Source organism: Callorhinchus milii, unplaced genomic scaffold, assembly GCF_018977255.1.
Source record: "Callorhinchus milii isolate IMCB2004 unplaced genomic scaffold, IMCB_Cmil_1.0 Scaffold8, whole genome shotgun sequence".
Classification (NCBI taxonomy): Eukaryota; Metazoa; Chordata; class Chondrichthyes; order Chimaeriformes; family Callorhinchidae; genus Callorhinchus; species Callorhinchus milii.
This window is the reverse complement of record NW_024704749.1, coordinates 13,593,827-13,619,119: the sequence shown is the minus strand read 5'-3', so window position 1 is coordinate 13,619,119 and position 25,293 is coordinate 13,593,827. Positions and strand designations below refer to the sequence as shown.

General features: G+C 40.3%; 1 protein-coding gene across 1 annotated transcript; it reads right to left on the bottom strand.

The window, feature by feature from the left end:
• Positions 1 to 5,028: 5,028 nt before the first annotated feature.
• Positions 5,029 to 24,684, bottom strand: arrdc1b (arrestin domain containing 1b). Its single transcript, XM_007896238.2, has 8 exons — positions 24,520 to 24,684; positions 19,930 to 20,040; positions 14,781 to 14,831; positions 13,116 to 13,270; positions 10,318 to 10,500; positions 7,952 to 8,128; positions 6,959 to 7,379; positions 5,029 to 6,756 (listed from the first exon to the last, which is right to left on the bottom strand). Exons 1-8 carry the CDS (start codon positions 24,635 to 24,637, stop codon positions 6,692 to 6,694), a joined length of 1,281 nt encoding a protein of 426 aa, XP_007894429.1. The 5' UTR covers positions 24,638 to 24,684; the 3' UTR covers positions 5,029 to 6,691.
• Positions 24,685 to 25,293: the final 609 nt, after the last annotated feature.

Here is a 25,293-nt window from a genome sequence, read left to right as displayed (position 1 = left end):
TCAACCCCCGCTGCTGTGTTGATGCACGATGGCATCCCAGACTGATATGGCCACTGATAAAAACAGACCGTCCGATTACAGGAAGGGCAAAGTATTCTCAGAGATCACCTCACACATGAAGCTATATGCGTTGAGTTCAGAGAAGGGGCAAACTCCGAACATGTTAATGCAAGGTTAACCTTGCATTTCAAAGCAGAGCTAAATCCTAATCAGTGCAAACCAAGTACGGAAAGAGTAGAAAGAAATTGCATACGTCAAACCAAATATCAATTTCAAAAACACGCACTGGGGAATATAAGTTTCCTAGAAGTTTTGCAATACACTGTCAATTTTATCCCATATAGCCTTCTGCTGTTTTTTTCTTGTGAAAGTTGTTGGGCGTTCTACCAGATTCCTTTTTGAAAAAGATTGCCATTCTTTAAAAAAAGCTTCGAGTCCGTTCCAAGGTTGTGAGTTAATCTGGTGGCTAATGTAGTTCATCACTAAAATGCACAGAAGAGCATTTGTTGGAAGCTGGGTTTTGAAATAATTTGTAGCTGATTACAGGGAAATTCTATTCCTAGTCAAATACCACGGGTTATAAAGCTGCAACACAAGCTGAGAGTTCAGAGGACTGCTTTGCATTGAAAAAAAACGGCTGAACTCCAGAGCTTCTGTTACAAAACTGGAGTTTGTCTGCATTGTTTGAAGATTTGCTCCGAGACGGCCATTATTCTGCTGGTTATTCAAACTCAGATCAGCTGGAAAATAAAATCGAGAATGTTGGCAGACAACAGGCATTGAAAACGATTTTGCGATTGTTATTCAAAATGTAATGGCCTACATCTGGCGGTCGCTTTACTATACGGGCAGCAAAATCTTTACTGTAATCCCAAACAATGTGCTCCTTACTCAACAGTATCCTGAATTTATATAGCGCCCTTCACATGGATAACGCCTTAGAGCTTTAATAGGCACAGTGTCAGACACCGTGCAAGTGAGGTGATTGTGGTAGCGTCAAAGAGGAAGGTGTTTAGGAGGGATTTAAAGACGGATAGAGAGGGAGTTCAAAAGAGTGGGGGAGTACGTCAACTGAGCACAAAGTGAGCACAATGTAACTTGGCTCTTTTACACTGAAGAGATTGAGAGCTGGTGTACGTTAGTGAGAAGCGTGCAGTTGGGGCCCACAGCAGCTGTTTTAAATTGAATTTTGTGATGGAAGCTGTTTTGTGTGGACGATTTAAAATTGCTGGAATGTGTTTGGGAAGATCGCTTGCTCCGGTCTGAAGTAACTCACCTGCTGCATAAAAACAGCAACCCAAGGCGATTTGAGCCCTAAGCAAACCATTTTAAATAAGTACATTCTGTTAAGGCAGCGTCAGATCTCAGAGAACAATTTAGCCAGGAGCATTGATACAATCAATGCTGTTCGCAGAAACCCTGGGCCAGTTCTATCTACTGTAGCAGCAACACTTCAATGAGCACAAAAGAACACCATTGTAAAAGAAAAGATTTTATTAGTACAGAATTTTCCCACTACTCTGGTAGTACATTTTCATACAATTGCATCAACTACTAATACTAAGGTGCATCAACAAATCAAGGGTTTAATACAAAAAGACATCAAAACAATAAAAAAGGACAATGTGTACAGACAGTTGAAATTAAGACATTTATAAAGCTATAAACCCAAGTGTGCATTGGTAAGGTTTTAAAGCCATTTTCCGTCTATGTGCAGCAGACACCACAGCTGTGTAGCTGTGGTAATAAAACCGAACCCTGTTCAAATCCATAAAATGGTAACAATTCATTCTCTTAATAGATATGTTATTGATAATCAGTGATAAAATCATGGAGTACTGAGGGACTAAGGCCGTTTACTGGGATGACAACAGTCTAAGCTGCTGATCAGTTGCAAACCAGTTGTGGGGGGGGGGCGCGCGGGAGAAAAGGAATAGGAGCAAATCTAGAAATGAACTGAGGCACGATAGTTACCCAGAACTGTTGATTAAAACACGCATTCCAGTGTACAGCTACATACATTAAATAAACTGCTTGTGAGAAATATCTGAGGTGAATACTTTCAGCTCAGATAGACAACCATTCAGGACACAGCTACTTTTTATGTCTTCAATGTTAATAGGAAGATTTAGAGCCTTTTTGGACGTGAAATTTAGTGGCCGAAAAGCATCCTCAGTACTCAAAAATCGTAAGCAATCAAAAAGATCACAAAATTACAGTAAGATTCTATACAGAATCATCGCATACTACATATTTTTTTAAAAACTCTTGAAGCAATTTTTTTGGTAATGTTTTCTTGGTAACACTCAATGCCCACATATTCCTACATGCGCCAATCCTGCAGTAGAAATGGGTTTCTAGTCAGAGGTAGCGATTGCAATCGAGGGGACAGTCTGAACAACGAACGTTTGGAATAATGTCCTCTTTCAGTGCTACGTTCCAATTTCCAAGTACACACGAGTCACACAAAGTGAGCATTCATTTCACAGCTTACACTTGCCCCCCCCCCCACCACACCCCCATGCATGAACCCTCAATTCTAAAAAGGTTAGAATCACTGGCCATTTATGCAGTGAGCACATTTAGGCTTGGTTCATAATAGCTCTATTTTAGATAAAATGAAGTAAATATGTTGGATAGGATTGTAAAGGAACATGTTGGTAAGGCAATCATTTGCTCCAGTGCATAAGACAATGATTGGATAAGACCTAATCGAATGTGCTTGAAATTCATGATTAAGGATTCTCAAAGTTAATCTCTTAACAGGAGCGAAGATTCTGGGGAGATGGAAAAGAGAAGGGTAAATGNAAAAAACCCACCAGATTCAACAACAAGAATTACAAAATTAAATGCAATTATGAGACTGAATGAATGTTCCTGGGTTCCCCACAGGATTAAAAGGTCTTAATGCACAAGTGAGAGACAAGTGCTCCTATCAGGATGAAAAATTTTCAGTGTCCAAGTAAGTACAAAAAGGCACAACACTGGGATAATAGGATTTAATTTGACAAATGCTCCCTTAAACATCTGAGCCCAACATAGGCTTGGAGTTTTTAATAAAAAACACACACACAAAAACACACACACTATTTTAGTCCCTTTCTATATTACTGGTGCAAACCTCAACTGTTCTTCAGTTCAACCATTCTCTTGTGCAAGTGCAAGAAAGGCTCCTTGGATTTTGCGATCATGAAATGCATTATTCTCAATATTACTTCCCTGTTCCACCACCCGCCCCATCGTGTGTGAATGTCAAGGCGTGGATGGTATGTATAATGCAAACAACCATGTGTACGTGTGTGGGGAGAGAAATGAGGAAGTGAACAACCACACAATGCACTATTCAGTTCATTTCCTATTGCAGCAGGTGAGGATATTAAACTGTTGTTCCACAAATTGGAAAGGAATGGAATATCTTACAAACTAAGTACTGACAAACAAAAACCTTTGGTTTTCTGTAAGAAACTTTACCATTAAAATGAAAATGAAGTGTTCACTCCAAAATAGTTATGTCTGTAACTCTGACACATTATTTTTTCTCAGATCTTTAAAAGGCAAATCCAAGCATTTATCAGAAGAGAAATAGAATAAGCTTAACTCATTCCGTTCCTGTTTCTACCTGTTGAGTTGTTTTCCCAAAGATTGCGTTAAAATTTACAGCTTCTCAGTTTTTTCAAATGAATAATGCATGAAAAATCAGACTTAGGTTTGGTTAGGTCCTGAAGCTTGAATTTGATACCAGCCCATTGAATTTATCAGTCAGTCAGCTTATTGCTCAGTTCTACAATGTCACAAATGTCAGCCTATGATGCTTGCAACACTGCAACTTACAAGGTATACACTAAATCAATTACAGAAAAGCTGGTCAGAAGCATCCAGATGACCAAAAATACTAACTGGAAATTATGGTGCAAGGATGCAACAGGTTTCTTGTTGAAACAAAATTTAAGTATGGGAGTTGCCAAAGTCCTTAAATATGCCACAATTCTACCAAGCATGGGAATGTGCTGAAACACATTAATTTTTATTATCCTGCACTCCCTTTTAGTTAAAATATATTTATAAATCTACACTCATACATGGATAAAATAATACATAGAAACAGGACAACAATTCTGAAACAAAATCAAGCGGGTTAGAACTAAAGAGATTAAAAGTTATTGAGAAAATCATAAGCAAAAACAACTTGTTTAAGTCAGTTCAAATACAGTCAAAGAAACAACCCTCTGTTAGTTTAAGATTTTTCCCTCCTCCCAACAAAATGTAGATAACAATCCGTGCGTTTAATATAGAACTTTCCACGTCTTTGAGATGTCTCACAGAATATATTGTATAAAGTAAATTGACTTTATTTTTGTGGGCAAAACGTGGCAGCCAATTGTGTACAGCGTCCCATAAACAGCCGTGGACTGAGTGACCAAACTATTACNTTTTTTCTTCAGAGATTCTTATCAGGTCTGTGGAGCAAGGAAATTTGCCCAAGGTACCACCCTGCTGGAATCGAACCCAGGTCTCTTGCTTGCGAAGTGAGTGCTCTAACCACTGAGCTACAGGACTCCACTAATGTCTAAATAGCAGCATTACAAGTCATATTAACCACCAGCATTGCCACCTAGATATTCAGTGTATTCTACTTCATTTTTGAATATAGTATTGTGCTGCATTATAGGCATGGATTAAAAACACTGCAATATCTTATTTCAAAGTCCCTTAACAGCAGGAGCACATTATAGTGCAGTATATACAGTAAATGTGAGGAGCGTGCCTGAATATACTCACCATTCCCCACTTCCCTCCAATAAAATCCTATAATTTCTATGGCTCTGCCAGAAGTCTTTCCCTTCCCTTTCTCCTCCAAACTCTTTTATTGTAAACTATCTAACAAACTGATAAAGAGTTCCTACTCCAGAACAGGTTTAGCAGCTACAGCCAGTTGCGCTCTTGAACGCACCCAATCTGTGGGTTCATTAAGAGCCTGGACAGAAGACACTTTGTTGAGTGCAGAATGTAAGAATTCGATTTTATGCATTACCATGAATAATGTTACCGTTTTAATCAGTTTTGGACATACAGTCACCAAAACTAGCAATTCCACTTCCTGTGTGCTAAGAATCATTTTCCAGCATTTTAACCATTATAAATGCAGTCACTTGCTGCAGATTGCTAAGTTTCATAGAAGCAGGAATCTCAGTTCAACCAGCAAGGCATCTTTCCAAACCCAACCTGTGCTTATATGGAGATTCAACAAGATTATTTCACACATTTTGCACACGCACACAAAAAATTTAAAATCCTGAACATTTCAAATAGTAGNAAAAATTGCAAAGTCAACATTTTCAGCAAGTAGTTTGGCTCCGGGCTGGTTTCAGTAAGGCTTTGAGAATAGTAATTAAAAAGATATTCGGCAGGAATTTATACCTGTTGTGTGTGTTGTGCTAGATTAAAGATGCATCGCACGGTTACCAAAACATATTCCAATTTATACAGAGCATCTTGTGAAATCACGATTGTATAAAGGTGCAACTTAATAGCACTTCAAACTGTAAGGATATTGGATTTATTTATTCTCATCAGTAAGTGGAACGTTTACCATGTAATCAGCGGTACTCATTACATTTTGTCAAAGATCCAGATGGACTAAGGTAACTGTGCGATATTAGTGCTCAGTACTAATAAAAAATACTAATGCCCCGCATTAATTGGATCCAGAGTCAGCTCTAGTTGTTAGATGTACAAGGCACTCAGTTTCTCAGCCTCCTTTAAAAACATGGAAGGCTCTTCTATTGGAGAATCCCAAGGCCTGTAACGCTATGAGAAGCTTTTCATTTATGTTTCTGTGCTGTATTTATCTGGAGTGCAAGAGTGGATCGGGCTTCTGATCTAAATCAGGAGTGTGAGCAGGTGAGGGAGAACGGGGAAGTGCAGCTGTGGATCTGTCAGTTGGTCTGTGGGCCATATAATGAGTACTCCTTCCATCCATGAACTGCCAACAACCCTGTCCGGGTTATTACGTCAGACAAATCTTATCTTTATCATTCCATCAATACCGGAGCAAAGGTGCGGCTAGACTCATGTCACGATTGCTTTTCTGCATCAACATCTGGAACAAGACCTTCCAGTTCTATAACTCGCATTCTAAAGAGCAATCATTACTGCACCTTGGATTTTTAATCACCCAGAGTTGCCTGCGAGCAGCCTTCAGTATTAGCGGCATGGCTACTCAGCGACGAGACTGATTGTGAAAAGGTCATTCAATTCACCCATAATTATGGTTAAGGTGCAGCTGTCGCATAACATTAAGAGGATAATGCATTTATGTGAAGTTGGAGGCATTCTGCACTTATTTATATCCATGGTCTTTTAACATTCTTGACTTGGTATTCGGAGTCGATACCATCCCGAAAAGCGTGGTACACAACAGTAAAACAGTCAGTGTCTGAGCAAAGACACTGTGAAAGTAGTTCATAGGTAGCATGTGCAGGCTTCCATTCATCACAGATTAATGCTAGCTGAAAAGATTTTTGTGGCTCAACTATCCATCTAGACATCACACATTCCTGCAATCTTCAATCCCAAACTCTTCTGAAGTGCTGTAATGTTTGCTTGTGTTTTCCTGAAAAAAAACTTCAGAAGGCATTCCTGCACAGGAGTAGTATTACCTCAGTTTCTTTCAAAGGTTTGAATCAGCACTTTAATTTCCTGTGCTCATGCTGGAGTTTGCACTACTGCAGCTCTCCTCATATGTTGGGGGTGGATCTGGCATGGGAGTTAGAAGTAAAAAAAAATCATTTTTTATGTTATAAGACCGACATTCACTTATGATTTAGTTCAGGATAATGTAAAGAAAGATGGAAACTCATAATCATATTTATTACGACTGTTTCATTGCTGATCCGTTAAAATAATACGCTAAACAGTAGCCTTGGTTTGAACCATGGCAGTACCAAATCAAACTTACCGTATGGATATCCCCATGTTGAACTATATTCAGGAGGTAGGATCAAGGTATTTTCAGAAGGAACTGTGACCACGGGGCCATCTGCATAGTAAGGGACTGTAGCACCAGTTGAAACACAAAGCATGGGACCCGGAAGATGTCCACCAGTGCCACTCTCACAGTCTGGCAAGTTCATCCCAGACGTGTAACTGAATGCATGAGGTGATGTCTGTTGCTGAGAGTGGCTTTTGGTTGGAAGAACTACACGGTCCATGGGCTGATGACCACTAGCACTATCGTCTTCAACTGGAGGGGCTGTGGGGACGACCAAGGGTGAAGCACACTGGAGTTCTCTGGAGGGAGTAAGTGGCGGACTGTTCACGGCAATGTTTCCAATATAAATTGGCAAACTGACTAATATCTCCGGCGATCGGATAGAAACCTGGCAAAACAAACCAAGGTACATTTTCATCATACAGTCCTCCACACATGTGGAATCCAACATGATATCAATGGTTGCCTACATCACTTTATTAGTAGGCAGCGACTTCTATAGTGGAACCCAATTGTTTACCCATGCTCCATCTATCAACTAAACATGTACAGTGAAGTGGATTTATAAAGGGCACAGTAAAAGGAAGAGAAAATATATGGCAAGATGCAGGTCTCTGCATGTGTTAAGAGTTCTGGCCAGTATAGCCTGATGGTCGTGAATGAGGCTGCAATGTTCAGTCTCACTCACACAGATCAGTCTCACTCACACAGACCAATCGGCTCAGGAATCAGAGGCACGATTCTTAAAAGTGCTTTGCATTAAATAATCAGGTAACAGTCTTGAGCTAACAGTCAGCAAAAGTTCAGTGCAATTATTTTCGGGAAGGGGAGAAAAAAGAAACAAGATGAGAAAAGCAAGGAGCTCGCTTTTATTTTCTCCAAAAGTATTTCAAATTTAAAGATGTAAAACCTTATCATGACCACATTCCCCCCACTCTGCCTCTTAATCTGAAGACTCACCTGAATTAAGTAATCAATTTGTATTAGATTGCAACCATGCAGAGATGACTGAGGTAACGGTGGCACAATGATCTGCTCTCTCCATTCTGCTTGCTTCCAAGACTTCACTCCTGATCCTTCAACTTCTGCGATTGTTCGCAGGTCATAGATGGCGCGCTTTGATTTATAGGTCGCTTTCTGTGACATGAGTTAAGAGTCAGAAATTTTCCCTTCAATTACATTAAATACTACAATCTAGTGCACACACAAAAAAATGGCCCATTGACGGTAAAAGGTAACATTGAATCCATATTTTAAAATCTTTGTTAAGCAGCAAATGAAAAAGAACCAGAGAGGCCACTTGACACTCAATTATTCGATACACTGAAATATCACTTGATAAATCTGACGCTCTTATCGACAAGAGTTAAGAACTGCCAATGGAAGGAGACCACAACATTGAAATCCGAGAAGATATGGCTTCTTATATCCAACCAATCATGTGTAACAGTGGGGGAGAAGAGAGGAAAGGGAAATAAAAAAGGCACATTTTGATTAGGGAAACAGAACTCGTGTTAATGTGAAATACTACAAGATTAGTTGATTTGAAACTTGCAAACTTTTTATCAAACATACATCAATGTTTCCAATAATTATAGAACATTACAATTTTCCTCGTAGGTTACAAGGTGAACCAGTTTGCGGCAGGCAGATTTTGTGCAGTTTTGTACACAACAATTCTGAGAAGCAGAACAAAAGAGTTTGCAGCGAAGAGCAGAAAACATCACTTTCACCGCTCTAACTGACAGCTCTGATATTGCAATAATCTAGTTGTTTAATATGTGTTATGTTAGTGTTAACTGTTAATCCTCTGTAACTCTCATAGTAGTCTGGATCCTGAACCAGGCGAGTCAGCATTACTCCAGGATACTGCTGATGACACATTCTGGGGTTCCAAGCCTTGGCTCTTTCCAACATACTCTGGAATTAAAGCTCTAAGTTGCTCCTACCCCTTCATACGCCTATGACCACCTCATAGTTCCCCCTTCTTTGCTTGGTGCCAACCCCACCCTTGTAAGGTGATCCGAGACATTACCCAAGACATTATCCTATACCCGATATGAATGCAAGTTTCTGTTGTAATTCCTGCTCAATCATTGAATTATTCACGTGCATATTTTCAATTAATTCTCTCATGCTAAAATGCATAACTGCACTCGTTACAAGTCATGTTTTCTGTGGGAGGCAGGGAAAGAGAAGGAAGGATACAAAGCACATACAGTAGCAGCTCTACATAACATGATAGCAAGACAATTACTATTCAAGAGAGTTGGAAATTAACATTTCAGAATTGTTCTCATTTGACTGGAAACTCTCAGCTCACGCAATTTACTGTAAATTTAGCCACACGTATTGGTTCAGCATAATGAGCTGTAAATGGAGGAAAATTGCTGTAAATGGAGGAAACTTTTCATTGTGCTTTACAGGAAATCTTAACCCTTTCCTTGCAAATCAGTCAGGTAAATTAATATTTCCAACACTGAAACACACATTCTAAAAGGTATAAATTCTGAAAACTGCCTGCAATTCAGCTGACATTCCTCATTCCTACTTCTGCAGGGGAGAGGAGGCAGGCAAGGGGAGCACAACAAGAGAGGTAGAGAAATAGATCAGTAAATCAATGTCGTTCCATGAAGATCGGTGTGTTTTACTTCCTATAACCCTTTATTGTGAGCATCAGAAGTCACATTCGAATGTTAATCTGAATCAGAATGTCAGACAATTAATGCTAAATGACATTCTCGAGAAAGGTCTCCTACATTTTATCAGTGCACTGAACATCAGCCCCCATGCAAATTTAAGAGATTTTGAAATCAAGTTTTTGAGGAACTAGCAATGTATTTTGGAAGCCAACATACATATACGCAAAATGGTTGAACTGAAATATGAATTAAAAATGGGCTGTGAGCTAAACTGTGAGAAACCTGACTGGTCGTCAAATGGATGCTTATCGAATTTCAAATGCTCCAGTTTAATAAGGCTTTGCAAGGCACACCTTGTTTAGAGACAAATGTAGGGCAGTTTAATTGTTTGAATATTAATCAAACGCTTCCTTCATTTTCTAAAGTACTGTGGTTCCTTGTAAGTTAACAAACTTTAGATGCCATGATCCTAGTTTATCCTGAATGAATTGCTCTTTATTCACCGAGAAGCTCCATACTTGTGCAGTCAACTAATTCCTGCAATGTCTTCATGAAATACGAGTTACAAAAAAAAAGATAGTCAAAGATTCCCAGGTTATTTGAAGGTTTGTCAGTTCAATACATGTCGCTTAACTGGATGAAAACCTCAAAACTGCAGTAATCTTAGATCTTCCTTAAAATTACCTGGATGAGACTGGCCACAATGTTACCCAAGTCTTTCCCAGACTGGTTTTGGATAGCTGTAGTCAGCTGTATGATCTGTCCTGAAGTGTAGCCTTTAAGGTCAGTGCTCACTGTTAAAGACGCAGTCCCACTCTTCACAAGCATGTAGCTGAACTTCTTATTCACATGCATGACATTCGGTTGCTGTAAACAAAAACAAACATCATTTAAAAATCAATGTAAGTAATCTACTTCACAAGCAGATAGGCTTGTGTATATACTGCACGTATAATGCTTTTGAAGATCAGGGCCTGCTTTTTTTGGAGGAGAGGGTTAGGGTCATTACTGAAGGCAGTTCTGTGCCAATATGCAGAAGTAAAACCTTTAGCTTAATTCAATTTGTACTTCACTTTAAGATCAGAGGACAATATTTTCAGGGAAATAATTTAACTTATTGGCACAGACCTTAATATGGCAACGTACATATCTGTATTTCTGTACAGATTCTCCTCCCCAACATGCGATCCTCATCTTCACTTTTAAAGCCCTCCAGTCATGTCCCACTCTACCTCTGCAACCTGCTAAAACTTTACCAACACACCCAATCCCTCTGCGTCGCAGGCCTGCTTCATGCCCCTCACCAGGCCCATTCCACCAGTCGGGACATGGCAGTCAGGACTTCAACCTTTCTACTCCCACCCTCTGTAACTGCATGCCACAGTCCCTTTGTTTTGTCTTCTTCAGGGTCCATTACTCTTCAGGGGACCTTACTCTTTAACCTTGCCTTTGGTCATCTTCCCACTCCCATTCCCCTTGCACCCCCTTCCCACCCCTCTTGAATCCAATCCCCAGCTCGGGTGCAAGCATTCGACTGTCCAATGCCTTGGGATGTCCTCCCAACAGGAATGGCACTATATAAATGCAAAACAAAAACAGAATTCACTGGGAACACTCAGCAGGTCAGGCAGCATCCATGGAGAAAGGAAAGTGAGTCAACGATTCGGGTCCACGACTCTTCGTCAGAACTATATAAATGCAATCTGGTGTTGTTAATTATCCTATCATTTCTCTAACTACAAAGTTGTGCCTTCCTGTAAGAGACCCTTTGTAATTTTATTGGCCTGACAGGAAAGGCGCTACATAAATGCAATTTGTTGTTGCTTTTGTAGTTTCTTGCCCAGTAGCTAGGAGGTTGACTTCCTGTGATTAGATCTGAACTGCACATGTACACCCATTATTCTCTAGATTACTGATTACAATCTTGTTCCCAGCAAAAATAACTGTAAAGTAAATATTAAATGGGACAAAGGCACATTTGAGGGCCTGATCTCACAATCAGAATACTGTAATTAGCAGTTTTTCAAAGGCTACAGTAGTATGTACCTTATCCACCTTACCGCTGAGTCATGATTTTGCAATTATAGCTAATTTCCACATTAACTTCAAGTTGCTTAATTTCTTTTGCAGCTGTGCAGATAACACATTAATAAAATTCACCTATTAAAGGGGCAGCAAAGTCCAATCAGAGTGAGGTAGCAGCAACTGTGAAAAAAATTCAAAGAATTCTTGCAGGGAGCAAAGTCTATTTGATGCCGTATCCTTTGCTGCTGACTGTTCAGGTACCAGGAACAAGTGGCAATGGCCAGGAGCAAACAGAGAACAGCTTTGTTCAGATTGGTTGTGCAGCATTTGAAGGAGCATTTAGTTCAAAATTGCCAGCAAATTAGCACACAGCAGAATTTAAAGAGTTCAAGTCGAAGTTGGCTCATACCTCAGTTGGAGCACAGACTGATTGAATGTTCGATATGTCTCATTTGCTACAGAAATGTTTTCCCAAAAACTCAATTTACTGCAGGAGTCAAAGCAATGACTGCTGCTACCCTAATTACCTCCCAGCAACCTGCAAATCTGCTGCTTGATAACCCATATGCATTTTTTGATTTAAAATTTACACTTGGACATGAACCTACCCATAAATACACTTAAAACATGTTGGCAAGAATATTGACTTACTTTATATTTGGCCCCATTGTACATTAAATTCAAAAACCTACGAGCAAAGACAAATCCTCTAAAACTGCTGAAAAGTGACAATGCATACAGAAACAGGAAGGGAGTCAGCTTCAGACTCGTCTGTGATTCAAACACTTCTCCCTTCCCCTTTGCAAAACTATTCTGTTTATATTGCAGATCAAAAAGACAAATTCTAAATGCAGGAATGTAAAAGATTTGTAAGATATGCAGTCTTTTACAAAACAGTTTGAATTTATACAACACTTTTTGCTTAGGGTGATGGTCCCAATGCTGTTTGCAAATGAATTAGAAATTAAGGGAATGTTTTTATAGAGCAAATGTGGCAGTTAATTTGCACCAGCAATATCCACAAGATGGGTTGGTCAATTTATCTGTATTTGTTGTGGTGAATTTGGATGAGGGAGTTTTGTTAATTAGGACAACTTGAATGAGGAAGGGATGAATGAGGCAGGACAACAGAGAACATAGTAACATTAATACATACAATGATTGTCAACTTAAGAGTGGATCCAAACGATTTGTTTTAAACTAGCATGCATTTTTCAGTAATGGGAGACAATATTTGGTCATTTAACTATAATAAAGTTGACTTTAAAAGGACAACTCAATTTGTGTCAATAAATGCAGGCTTTTCTGAAGGCTTAGTTTTCAAAAGCAGCCTTTAACAAAACAATTGCTTGAGAAACATTTCTACATTACAGTCGCTGTTACTCTATCAGTCTATATTAAAAAAGTGAAGCTCATAGTATCATTCCCTTATGCCAAACCAAGCAAATTGTTCTCACCTCAATGTCATTGATCTCATTTAGGTTGAGCAGATTAAGAATGTAAAACACTTTCTCAGCTTTGTAATCTTTTGAGAAGCGAGGAGTTTCAACTGTAGCTCTAATGCGATAACTTATCTTCCCAAAGGGACCTTCAAATGAAGTCGGAGCAGTTGCTTAAAAGAAAAAAAGCACATATTTTACTCACAGGCTAGTTCAATACCTTAATATACTCTACAAGTGGTATTCCATTTCAAAGTAATTTGACATAATCCAATAAATAAAGGACACCAAAGTGTTTCTCTCGGCAATACTGTAGCCGGTCTCGGTGCAGATGCACATTCTCCCAAGCATCTCCGCAAGTGCTAATTCTGGTTTTAGGTCAGGCGGCTTTTGGTTTAGGTGCCATCTGTCTAAAAAGAGAAGGGGAACACATGCTAACCACGTCATGGTTAGTTCTGCAAAACCATGGCATAAAGTCAGGTAATGGAGGAAGAGAGACCCCAGCAGGGGTTAAATATTTACTAGGTTCTTTTATGCATCCCCCTTCTAAAGTTATCTTAAATATGTAATTCAAACTAGTTTCCATCTCAGTTGTACTGTCAGGTAGAATAGAAACAACAACGTTCAGAATGCGTTTACCTCAATGTAATGCGGGGGGGTGGGGGGGGGAGCGAATAGCATTAACCGCAGAATTGCTATATACAAACCACCAGAAGTCTTTCTTTTATTGCTATTAGTAGAGGGTGAAGGGAAGGAGGAAGAAATAAATACAGTGAAAGGGAAATCGGACTTTATAAAGAAAAATGTGAACATTAAATACTTTCTGTCTCTGTCAGCTGGGGAACCAACTTGCAGGGTATTTCCTCAAGGACTTATAAAAGCACCCAGTATCCCTTTTGAAGACCCCAAACCATTACTACAGGAGGTAACTTGCTTCCAGCACAAAATTTATTGCTTGAAGGAATGAAATGTTCCTTACATTCAAAGGTGTAAAAAAAAGTTTATGTTCAATGATTATATAATCTAGCAGGTGAGGAGCACTAATGTGTGGTTGATGGGACTTTTTTTTAAAGAAGGATTACCATTAGGAACATTGTTTTTGGCATGTCCTCCTTGTCTGAATCTTGAACTGGTGGAAAAATATCTTCTGGCACAAAGAAATAGCTTCCAAGGCACTGAAAGAATGATGTCAGGGTTTATCTGAAGGTATGGTTGCAGATTTGCCAACATTTCTACCTGATGTTTACCAATAAAGGGCAATGCTTAATAGCTGTGCTTGCAAGTCCAAAAGGGCACCGACATTCTACGTCTGAAAAAAGCTGATGAATCTAAAAGGTTAGATTAATAGTCCCCCCCATGCCTACCCCCCACATTGTGACATTTGTGGTGAAAGTTAGTATATAACCACTCTATTGCACTAAAAATAGTATCTGGAATAGCTGGGGGAGGGGAGGGGGAGTGAAGAAAGAACAGGAAAGAGAACAGAAGATCAATAGGACTCTTGTGTGTTGTCAATAACCTAGAGTGTGTAGTGGCCCTGCTTTAAGCACACCTAACTCTGTTGTTTAAGGAACAAGACAAGAGCAAATCTGGACAGACTGCACAATTATCAGCTGATTGCTGGGTCTGATATGTTTTGCAATCTCAAGATCAACATCCCACATCTTGTAAACATTAGCTTACCTGGAAGGAGAAACTGGAATGGATACGTGTATTCCCCAGCTGACAAAGACGCTGTGCAGATAGAAATAAAATAAAACAATGAATTTAAAATGTTATTTTAATAAGATTTTTTTCCACTATGACATTTTTGGGCAACTTACAATGTAACACCATTTTACCAGGACACTGCAAAGCTGTTGTAACAAGAATGATTCTTGTATTATTTCTTAAATGTTTTACATTTTGTTTTGTTTTTAAGAAAATCACACTTCTGATTACATAAAGTAAAAATTGACCTGTAGGCAATGTCTAATCCTCAAAGCATTTGTTAATATGTTTTAATTCATTTTAATTCAACAGTAAAATGTGTATCAATTGTGTTGCAATATTAAATGTTTACGCTAAATGCAGTTAAGATAATGAAAACACAAGAGTTAAGCATTACCTCATCTTCAAGTACCAGAATGGTCTGAAAACCAAGCCAAGAAAATGCCAAAGGCAACACTGCATCTAACATATGGGACATCCATTAAGGAAATATATTCTAATTTAAAAAGACAGAAAATGGAAACTTGGATTTTTATATACGTATGCTTCTTTTTTCTGAGTATTGTAAATTTTCTTTTATGGTTTGTTGGGGGAGAAGATATTTACAACAAGCCACTGCATAGCTAAATTCTGTGTCTATCCAATTGCTATTTTTTGGGGAAGGGGTTACCAGTTTCTGCTTTTCACACAATAAGCCATGTTAAGCAAACAGAACCACTTGTAAATGAACACTGCGAGGATTACTTATAATCTGATTGATCAGCAAATTTTACTATATAAGGGCTTTCATAAAGTTTTGATTAGGAAAATATGCATATGAAAATGTGCATACCCTTGTTTCCACCACTTATGTGGGTGAATAATAATAACAATCCTTGCATTTGATATAACGCCTTATCACGTCTTTGAGACGTCTCAAAGCGCTTCACAGAATACACTGTAAGATTGTATATTTTGTGGGTGAAACGCGACAGCCAATTGCATACAGCAATGTCCCTCAAACAGTCGTGGATTGAGGGACCAAATTATTATTTTTGTTTGAAGGAATTATTAACCCTGGAAAAGCGATCTGCCAATTAACTAACAACCGGGTTCCTACTTACTGCTAGGTAAATGGAGGCGTGTGGAGTAAGGAAACTTGCCAAATGTTTCACCCTGCCGGGAATCGAACCCAGGTCTCTTGCTTGCGAGGCGAGTGCTCTAACCACTAAGCTACAGGACTCCACAATAATAATCCTTGCACTTGATAAAGCGCCCCACCGTGTCTTCGAGACATCTAACACCTAACCAACATTGAGTGACCACCACTAAAATATTCATGCAATGAAAATACTCGATGCAATATCTAAAATACATTAAATGTACATAACAGGGAATCGGGTTTACAGATTCCCAGTAAAATATTTTAATTATAAAATAATTGCCAGTTACAATATTCGCACTAACAAAATAATTAGTTGCGCACAGATGTCTAAAACCTAAATTTCAGTCACAAAATTAAAATCTTTCTTTGAAATATTACAAAAAATTGACATTGGTGAATATACCCTGATTGTTAACATGAAGGCAATGGTAATGAGAGTAAATCAGCTACTGATGAAAGCTATTTTTAAACCTAATCTTTCAGGCAGGTTCAAGAATCACATAAAACGTACATGCCTTTGGAAGTCAGATATGCCGGTTTCCCAGATGCAATCCCTGAAGTATCTTAAATACAATTATCATCAATGTCAAGTTCTCAAGGAATAAAAAAAACAGGAAAATCATGTGCAACAAAATACTCTCTTGACCTGGATAACATTTCTTACAACACAAGTCAAATCAGCTCAACAGAGTGTTTCCTGTGTGTTTGGGGACCTGCAAAGTCATGGAAATAGAACATTGTGTTTTTCTGCCCTTTTTCAGAGCAGTTTCTGGATTTAAGCAAACAAGCATTCTGCATGTAGGGGTGAGGAGAGAAAACTGTTTTCCCCTGGTCCCTGACTATCAATGTTGCCTAACGTTCTGGCCCTCTCCTGGACCAAAAGGCATTCTCTTTGACCGTGCCTTCAGCTCCCCTCTCGACTCTCTTCCCCCTCCTCGCTCCCTCCCTTCCCTCCCCTCACCCTGACCATTTCCCCCCTCCTCTCTCCCTCCTTTCCCTCCCCTCACCCTGACCATTTCCCCCCTGCTCGGGTCATGACCCAACTGTGCAGCGCCTTGGGACGTCCTCCTGACGTGAAAGGCGCTCTATAAATGGAATCTTGTTGTTGTTGTTGTTGTAATGCAAATCATGCACCAAACTGAATGGGCGTGTTCGAAAAGATTTGTTTAGGTTTTCTGATTCACTCTCAGTTAGAAGCATTTACTTAGACAGTTTTCTCCATGAGAGGCAGTTGCATAGTTTATTTTAGAAGCTCATAAGTAACGTTGAAATTTTCATTTCTACATAATTGGATATGCAGACTTTGGGCAGTTTTCTGACCATTGTTCTGAGGAAATCACAATAGAATATTGTAAACAGATTGGATGTAACTTCTAACAAACCAAAGACCAGCCCAAAGTCAGTCAGAATGTCTCACATTACACAGGTGTAAAAGATGGAAGGAAGATAGCACTTGATCAAAATTCAGTGATAGAATGCCTAAAAAATGAAACATCTCAACACGTTTCACATGGAATCGCTGTAGAGTTAACTATATTTGTAAACAAATGCATCAGCCAATTCATGTCTGGCACTGTCCCACAGATGGCGAGGAAGCAAACCTATTTATCTGGAAACAAAACGCATAATACTGCAGATGCTGGAAATCTGAAACAAAAACAGAAGGTCAGGCAGCATCTTTGGAGAAAGAAAAGCAAGTCAAGGTTTCAGGTCCACGACCCTTTGTCAGAACTCGGTTCTGACAAAGGGCCGTGGACCCGATTTCTCCATAGATGCTGCCTGACCTGCTGTGTGTTCCCAGTAACTTCTATTTATCTGGAAGATCATTGGCTGAGTTTGTACACTTGATGAACATCAAGAGAAACTTCCTTCTCGTTTTGAATAGTGTCATAGATAATGATCACCCAGACGGGCATATCTCAAATTAAAATCTCATTAGAGGGATGACATCTTTGACAATGCAAATGATCCCTCCAGCCCTGCAGTAGAGTGGCAACCCAGATATGATTTGGTGCTTGAACTCAACCTACTAACTCAGAGGCCACAATGCTACAAACCAAGCTAAGCTCACATGAAAACTGTACACCCACAAACTATAATAAACAATACAAAAATTTATCACAAGCATAGAAATAAAATGATCTTATATGTATGGACAACAGTCAAGGCTGCTGCTAATGATGATAACAAAAGAACTCAGCATGTGGTTCTAAGTGAGTTTACATCCATCAGCACAGGGAAGATCACTCGAATAAAATGACTAAACAAAGGAGCTAATTTCATTATGCCTTCAGGTAATGTTTTTTCTGTGCCTGGTGAATAAATCCCATAGTTCATATAGAAGTTAAACTTATGAGGAAGAACTTTTTTTAAAAAAATGATTTGTATTCAATCTCCCCTTTTCAATTTGCATTAGGTTTGAACAAAGAACAGAGCCTCTTAATTTAGTGAGTTCCCTTCATACTGTAAACACAAATATCCAAATAGCACAGATTTGCCTAAATTCCCACTCACATGATCTTCTGTGCACCTTTTGTTTTATATCCTTCAGAGCAGAGCATGTTCATTGGAGAAAACTTAATTAGTGCACTGTGGACTCCCACACCCCGCTTACAGCCAGCCATTTATAGACCAACTGAAGATTATACCCCTAACGTGATGCTTTGTTGCAGTGTTAGTGCTTCATAAATAAATCAATGCTTATCAACTTGATGCTGCACAAATACATCACTACATTCTTGTTAAAATCACACCAGTCAATACAGAAACACTGAAGGAACTGAGAAAGGCAAAATAACTAAACAAATCCCCTTTTCAAAGGCAGTTTTAGTATAAAGCTCCATTGCGCTTTCACTTAAACATTTGCCAAACTTATTAGAAATGGAACCTCAACATGTTCTTTTCAACTGAAAACTAAAATAAACATTATACTGCTTGCAAATCTTTCATATTATATGATTAACCATAATAGAAAATATTCTAGTATTCTGGTAAAATCTTTATAGAAACGGTATTAAACTGACTATGTTTTCCTGGTGTTTAGTTGGCTCTCTGCTAAAATAATTGAACACCCATGGCTCTCTCCATAACTAATTTAATTGGAGCAGCAAATGAGGAAGCAGAGATGAAATGGCAGCGCTCCCATGACATAACAGGAAGTAAAACAATTCCTTATACAGTATCATGTTGGAAAAAAATTACTGTCTGGGCTCCAGAAGAATGGCCAGCTGATTGGATAAGGTACCCAGGTCTGCTGATCAGCTATGGCCCACCGAGGTCATTGGTTTCAGATGGTGGTGGTGGGCGGGGGGGTGTAGTGAGTAAGAGGACAGAAGATAAAAATTACATTCTTCCCATCAGTAAAACCCTATCTAATCTTAGTTGCTGTAAATTGTAAATATATTTTATTTCTATAAATAGAAAGTCACTATGGCTAAATGCATCAATTTGGCCAAGTATTTTCAATCAATCGTGTTCTATTATTAATTCCCCATTTCACAGGACCTTTTATGTCATTCCCTAAATACATTCTGTACCACTGTTTCAAGGCCACCAACAACAAAAAACATTATTGGTTAATGATTCAATGTGGATTAGTGAATCTTTAATCTGCAAACTCACTGCTTGATTTCGGTTCAGTCATTTCACAATTTGCTGCAATGATTCTATTGGTGGACCTAGAGTTGACACCCTGAGCAGAGAAATAGCCCAAAGAGAGTCTACAAGAAGAGTCCATTGAAGTGCCACCAGGCCTGCAGTTAGTACTTCAACACCATGTAAACATCATAAACAAAAAACTGAAAAGAACTGATTTAACAGTCAATTCCAGGCCAAAACAAAAAACGTAATATGATGTTTGAAACACTCCTTTTCCATTTCAAGTACTGCTTCAATAAGATGCTCAACCTCTTCAAGCTGACAGCCAATATTTCAAAATTGGGTTTCATGAAGGGGAGGTTGGATAATGTAATTTCTTACCTTTTTCTGCGACAACAAGTGTACTGCTGAAATACTGCTCCTCTGCCTGCCATACTGTGTCATTTGCTTTGTTGGACACACCGCAAGATCCAATGCAGTTCACTTTTACAGCTAGAGTGAGAGGCAAATGGTAAGAAAAGTTAACACACCCACAGCCATATTTTCTGTAAAGCCATATTTTACTTTTGCCAACAGCACTAAAGTGACAGAAAATAAACCTCTTCCTCCACCGCCCCACCCCTTCCCACTCACTCCTCAACTTGGCATCTCCCAAAAACCGCACATCCAGTAACTCAGTTACATTGATAGGAACACTAAATAGTTTGCAGCACAAGATATTTAAACTTGTTCAACTGGTTCACCATCGACTTCTTTTATGCGCAGTGTTTAGCACTGCAACTGGCAAATATTGCATACTATACCCGTAAAACAGGGGATCCTTTGTACTGGTGTTTCTGGTAGATTTATTTGAGCCTTTAATGCAAAACCTCTGGATTCATTATGGTGCAATTTTGTAATTCATTAACTGAAATGCATGACCTGACATACCAACAATAGTCAATTCATACTTTGCCTCCAGTGTGGACTAACTTTCATCAAGGTTACCGTTGACTGCTCCAGAAAAAATCAAATTTTTATAAAAAGGTCAACATCCCACTCAGAAATCTTTTTTTAAAAAAACCTCAATCCACCTTAGGTTAATTACTAACCAATAAATGTGCACAGAATTTTCCTTCATTCTATGCCCCTGTGGGAGTTCCATTTGGCACTGTTTAAATTAAAGAGACTGACCACTCAAACTATGCCATTGTATTTCAAAAGAAAAAGTTCCAAGAGAACTTTATTAAATAAAAGTTTCAACAATCTTTTTGTTTGAGAGAGGAAGTTTGGAACCATATATATATATATATATATATATACACACACACATCATGTAATATATACAATGTAATATATTATATATATACATAACCTGAGCTATTTTTGTTCAATTTTATTTTTACCTGGTATCTGTCCTGAAATTGCCCTTTACAACTCTAAACCCATGTCCTTTTGTTCTATTATCTTGGTGTATCTTGAAGTATTGTTCTGGGTTTAGTTTTTCAATCCCATTGAAAATATTAAGCATCTCAATAAGGTCCCACGGAGTCATCGTCTTTCAAGGCTGAAGAGCCCTAATTTTTCTAATAGTTCATAGGAACAGGCCATTCAGCCCTCCAAGCTTGTCTCGCCATTCTATTAGATCATGGGGTCATTCTTCTAAGGCTGAACAGAAGACCAAACAGTCCGACTATGACTTCTGGGTATCCAAACTCAACTAAATTAGCAGTAGAGCCCAGCATCCTGTCTGCCTTATTCATTGCTGCCTCACAGCTTTCTTGAAATAGTGGGCAATGAATTCAATGTGCTTTAAAAAAATTGCTTTTGCAACTTTTGAAGAAAGATATGATGCCTTCAAAGTATTTTTAAACATTGGAACTTTGCACTGAATTTACAAATGATATTCATCATCCTGAAAATCTACAAAAGAATGCCATTATTGTGTATCTGGCAAATTTTATATTGATCCTCTAGATTTATATGCCTGTCAAACAAGTCTCAACAATACTTTGAACTCTCTTAGTAGAAATGTGTGTCATGGGTTCAAATACTTGTCTCTACTGTTAATTAGTTAGAGTTCCTGCTGCTGATGGATATCTAGGGCCCCCTGCGAGAAAATGTGCACCAGTGTGAAGGATTGCGTTCAGCTGTGATGTTCCCCACAGTTGACTAGATTGCCATCCCGCAGACATGACATTGGATCTGTCACAGGTAATCAACCAAGCATTGCAGTTGAAGCATAATGTACTTTAAAATGTTTACTTCCTTTAATGTCTAAAGTCTACTAATATGCAATAAACAACAACGTGCATTTATACAGCACACTTTCAAGCACTTTACAAGGGATGGGATCAGATACCATCTAAGGGAGTGAGGGGAGGATAGAGAAGATGATAATAGCACCTTTGAAGAGGTACATTTTGAGGCAGAATTTTGACATAACAGGGATAAGATGGGTGGGGGGGGAAGTGTTTCAGATGTTGTGTCATACATACATACTTGGGTTACAGAGGTTAGGGGCATATTCCTATTACGCAATCATTGAGAAAAGTAAACAGCTTAGAAACACCAAGCCCTCCCTACATGTTCTGCTAAGTGCTACACAATTCTATCCTGCTCATTTGGACACTGCAACTTCTTAAATTACATAAGTACAATTTCTGCTAAAGCTAGTATGCTACCATTTTCCCCAACACAACTTGTTAAAATGAAATTGTATGGAGGACAGTGCATTCTTCCATAACTCCTCATCCCAATCCACCGATATTCTTAATCATATCCCACAATAAAATACAGCTAAAAATGTATCACAATTCTGAAGGGACAGCAACAATCTTAGAGATCAGCAATTCAAACTTTGTTCTTGTTGTTTGACTACAAGCGCTCTGAGACTCTATCCGGCATGGAGGGCACTATATAAGTGCAAGTTGTTGTTGTTGTCGACCAACGGAAACTCTGACTGCATCAACAGTAAGTGACCCAATGGCAGTAAATCCACAATATACCAAGAGTATCAACCATACTGGCGGACCATGGGGTGATATTTGGCGGCACGTCAATTAGTTTCTAAAATCGAGTTCATACACTGTACTATACTTTTTCTTTAAACAACCCTCCTCTTTTTAATATAAGGCATATATTAATACCTGTGCATTCTGCATTGCATAAGTAACATTGCCATTAAGCCAATAACAGCTCACAGGGTTAGTAAAAATAGCCAATCAGATGGCGTACAGAATACATTTGCTCCCATACACATGTAAAGGCGCACTCCTAACATTGAGTAGTATAGCGAAGCAAAGTCATATTAAAAATTTCTTTTACTTTGTATTAAATTTGAAATAAGTTGTCAAAACGTAGTTTGAGATGTCACGGAAGCGAAAGGTGCAGGAGGAGCAGGATATTTCAAGATCATTGGACAGAAGGTTAATTTTTCACTGAATGGTACGCCAAGACAACACATCTGCAACGGTTGCTGTTAATGAAAGATTATAACATACAAAAGCACAATGACACACTGCACATGCAACTTTTTTAAAAAAATGATGCAGCCCACCAAGTGAATAGTGTTAACTTAAATGAACCTTGTGGCCAGCTGAGTTTGACACCCCTGCAATATACAATCTTTTATCTCCTAGCGATCAAGTGATTACCACTGAATAAAACTGGCAGTGATTATAGCAAGACCATTAATCCTTTCCCGTTGCACTATCCTACATCCAAAGCACAGGGTACATGGCAGCTGACAACAAAGTGATAAATCCAACATGCTGGAGGAGCAGAGAGAGAGAATGTAACCAGAGTGATTTCAAGGCTGTAATCAGAGAGTTCAGGAAACTTTATACAACATTCAACCTGTCTTAATAATATCATCTGAAACAAAGGCGATTACAGCTTTATAATCACTCCGAGGCACCCATTATTCATCCAAGTGGGTTAAAAGCTCATTGTTCTAAAAAGAAGTACAGAAATACTGCAGATAATTTGCAGTTAGCCCTGTTAATCTGCCTCAGATAGCCACTTTAAATGCACGCAATGTTTACGAAATACTTTAAAATAAACAACTGTGCGCTTCTCTCCCTCCTTCCCCTTGAACTCCCTTTAATCTCTCCTCAGATTCCCCTAAAAAAATTCCATAACTGCACTTACTTGCCACAAAGTACACAGTCAACTCACTTTACAGTGTATCCTGTGAAGCGCTTTGAGACCTCTCAACCACAGGATAAGGCGCTATGTCAAATACAAGGATTATTATTGTTATTATTATTACTCCTGCTTTTCCCAGTTATCTTGCAGCTGTGCCCGTTGGCTCTTCATTGCTCAGTGTTGTGTGTGTGTGTGTGTGTTTGAGAACATCTCCTTTCAATGCTGCCCCAATCACCTCTTTATTCCCTTTTCATCCCCACTTCTGCTTCCTCCTTCTCTCCCCCATTCCCTTCTGATCTGTAGTCCTTCTCTTTCTCTCTTCTCCCTCTCCCCACCCCCCCCACCAACCTCACACGTACCGTCGCAGACACACAAGCTTGTGGGCAGGAGTTGGTTGGGAGGGGTGGGTTGGTTTTGAGGGGGGGGGTTGGGGGGGGGTTGGGGGGGGGGGTTGGGAGGGGGAGTTGGGGGGGTGTTGGGGGGAGTTGGTTTTGGGGGGGGGGGGTTGGGAGGGGGGAGTTGGTTTTGGGGGGGGGGGTTGGGAGGGGGGAGTTGGTTTTGGGGGGGGGGGTTGGGAGGGGGGAGTTGGGAGGGGGGGGTTTGGGTTGGTGGGGGGGGGAGCGGTTGGTGGGGGGGAGTGGTTGGGAGGGGGGAGTAGTTTGGGGGCGGAGGTTGGGAGGGGGGTTTGGATGGGGGGGGGGGCGGAGTAGTTACTCTCCCACCCATCCACTTTGCCCTCTTTACTCTTCCTTAAGGCCTTGGGACAAGTCGGGTGGGAGGGAGATAGCGAAGCCCAGGCCACAGGAAGTTGAAGCCGCGGGAGCCTCTCCCCGTGTCACTCACCTCTGAAGTTGAGGTGGGCCGCCAGCTTGAAGCCCACCTCCCCCGAGATGAACTCCCCGGGCCCGTACACCACTTTGCTGTTCTTCAAAGTGATGCTCAACTCCTGAACTTTCCCCATGGCCGCCCGGACCCCCCGACGGCGAACCAACCTCGAGCCCCCACCCCCTTCTGCGACCGTGAGAGACCGACCGACAGACTAAGCGGGAGGGGAGGGAGGAGGGGAGGGCGAGTGAGTGAGTGAGTGAGTGAGTCAGTGAGAGAGCGCGAGCGCGGAGCCTCGCGCAGCTCCTGGTGCCGCCGCCGCCTCCCTCCTCCTTCCTTCCTTTCTTCCTCCCGCCCTCCCCTCGCGCACGCACAGCGCCCGTACGTCAACGGTCACCGCCTTCGCGCCACGCGCGCGCGCACGCACGCACGCACAGCGCCTATGTACGTCAACTGCCACCCCCCCCCCCCACCCTTCGCGCCGCGCGCACGCACAGCGCCTATGTACGTCAACTGCCACCCCCCCCCCCCCTTCGCGCCGCGCTTCGCGGGCTGTCGAGGGGCCCCAACGTGAGGGCCACGAGGATGAGGGGAGCGGGTGAGGGACGCGATGGCTTCCGCTCAGCCGCGGCTGGCAGGCGCCTCGGAGCGCTTAACGGTGGTGGAGGCCGGGCCGGGGGGAGGGGGAGGGGGGAGGTGACCGTAGGTGGCGGTCGAAGAGGAAGGTCTTCAGGCCCCTAAATCGTTAGGGGGTTACGGAGGGTTATGGAGTGCGGAGTTCAGTGCGGGTGG

Excerpts from the sequence above, each read along its gene's own strand:
- arrdc1b (XM_007896238.2), bottom strand. The coding sequence starts at position 24,637 with ATGGGGAAAGTTCAGGAGTTGAGCATCACTTTGAAGAACAGCAAAGTG. Across the intron at positions 8,129-10,317 it reads TTGTGGCCAGTCTCATCCAG|AAAGCGACCTATAAATCAAA; the intron begins GTAATTTTAAGG and ends CTCATGTCACAG. Across the intron at positions 7,380-7,951 it reads AAATTGATTACTTAATTCAG|GTTTCTATCCGATCGCCGGA; the intron begins GTGAGTCTTCAG and ends TTGTTTTGCCAG.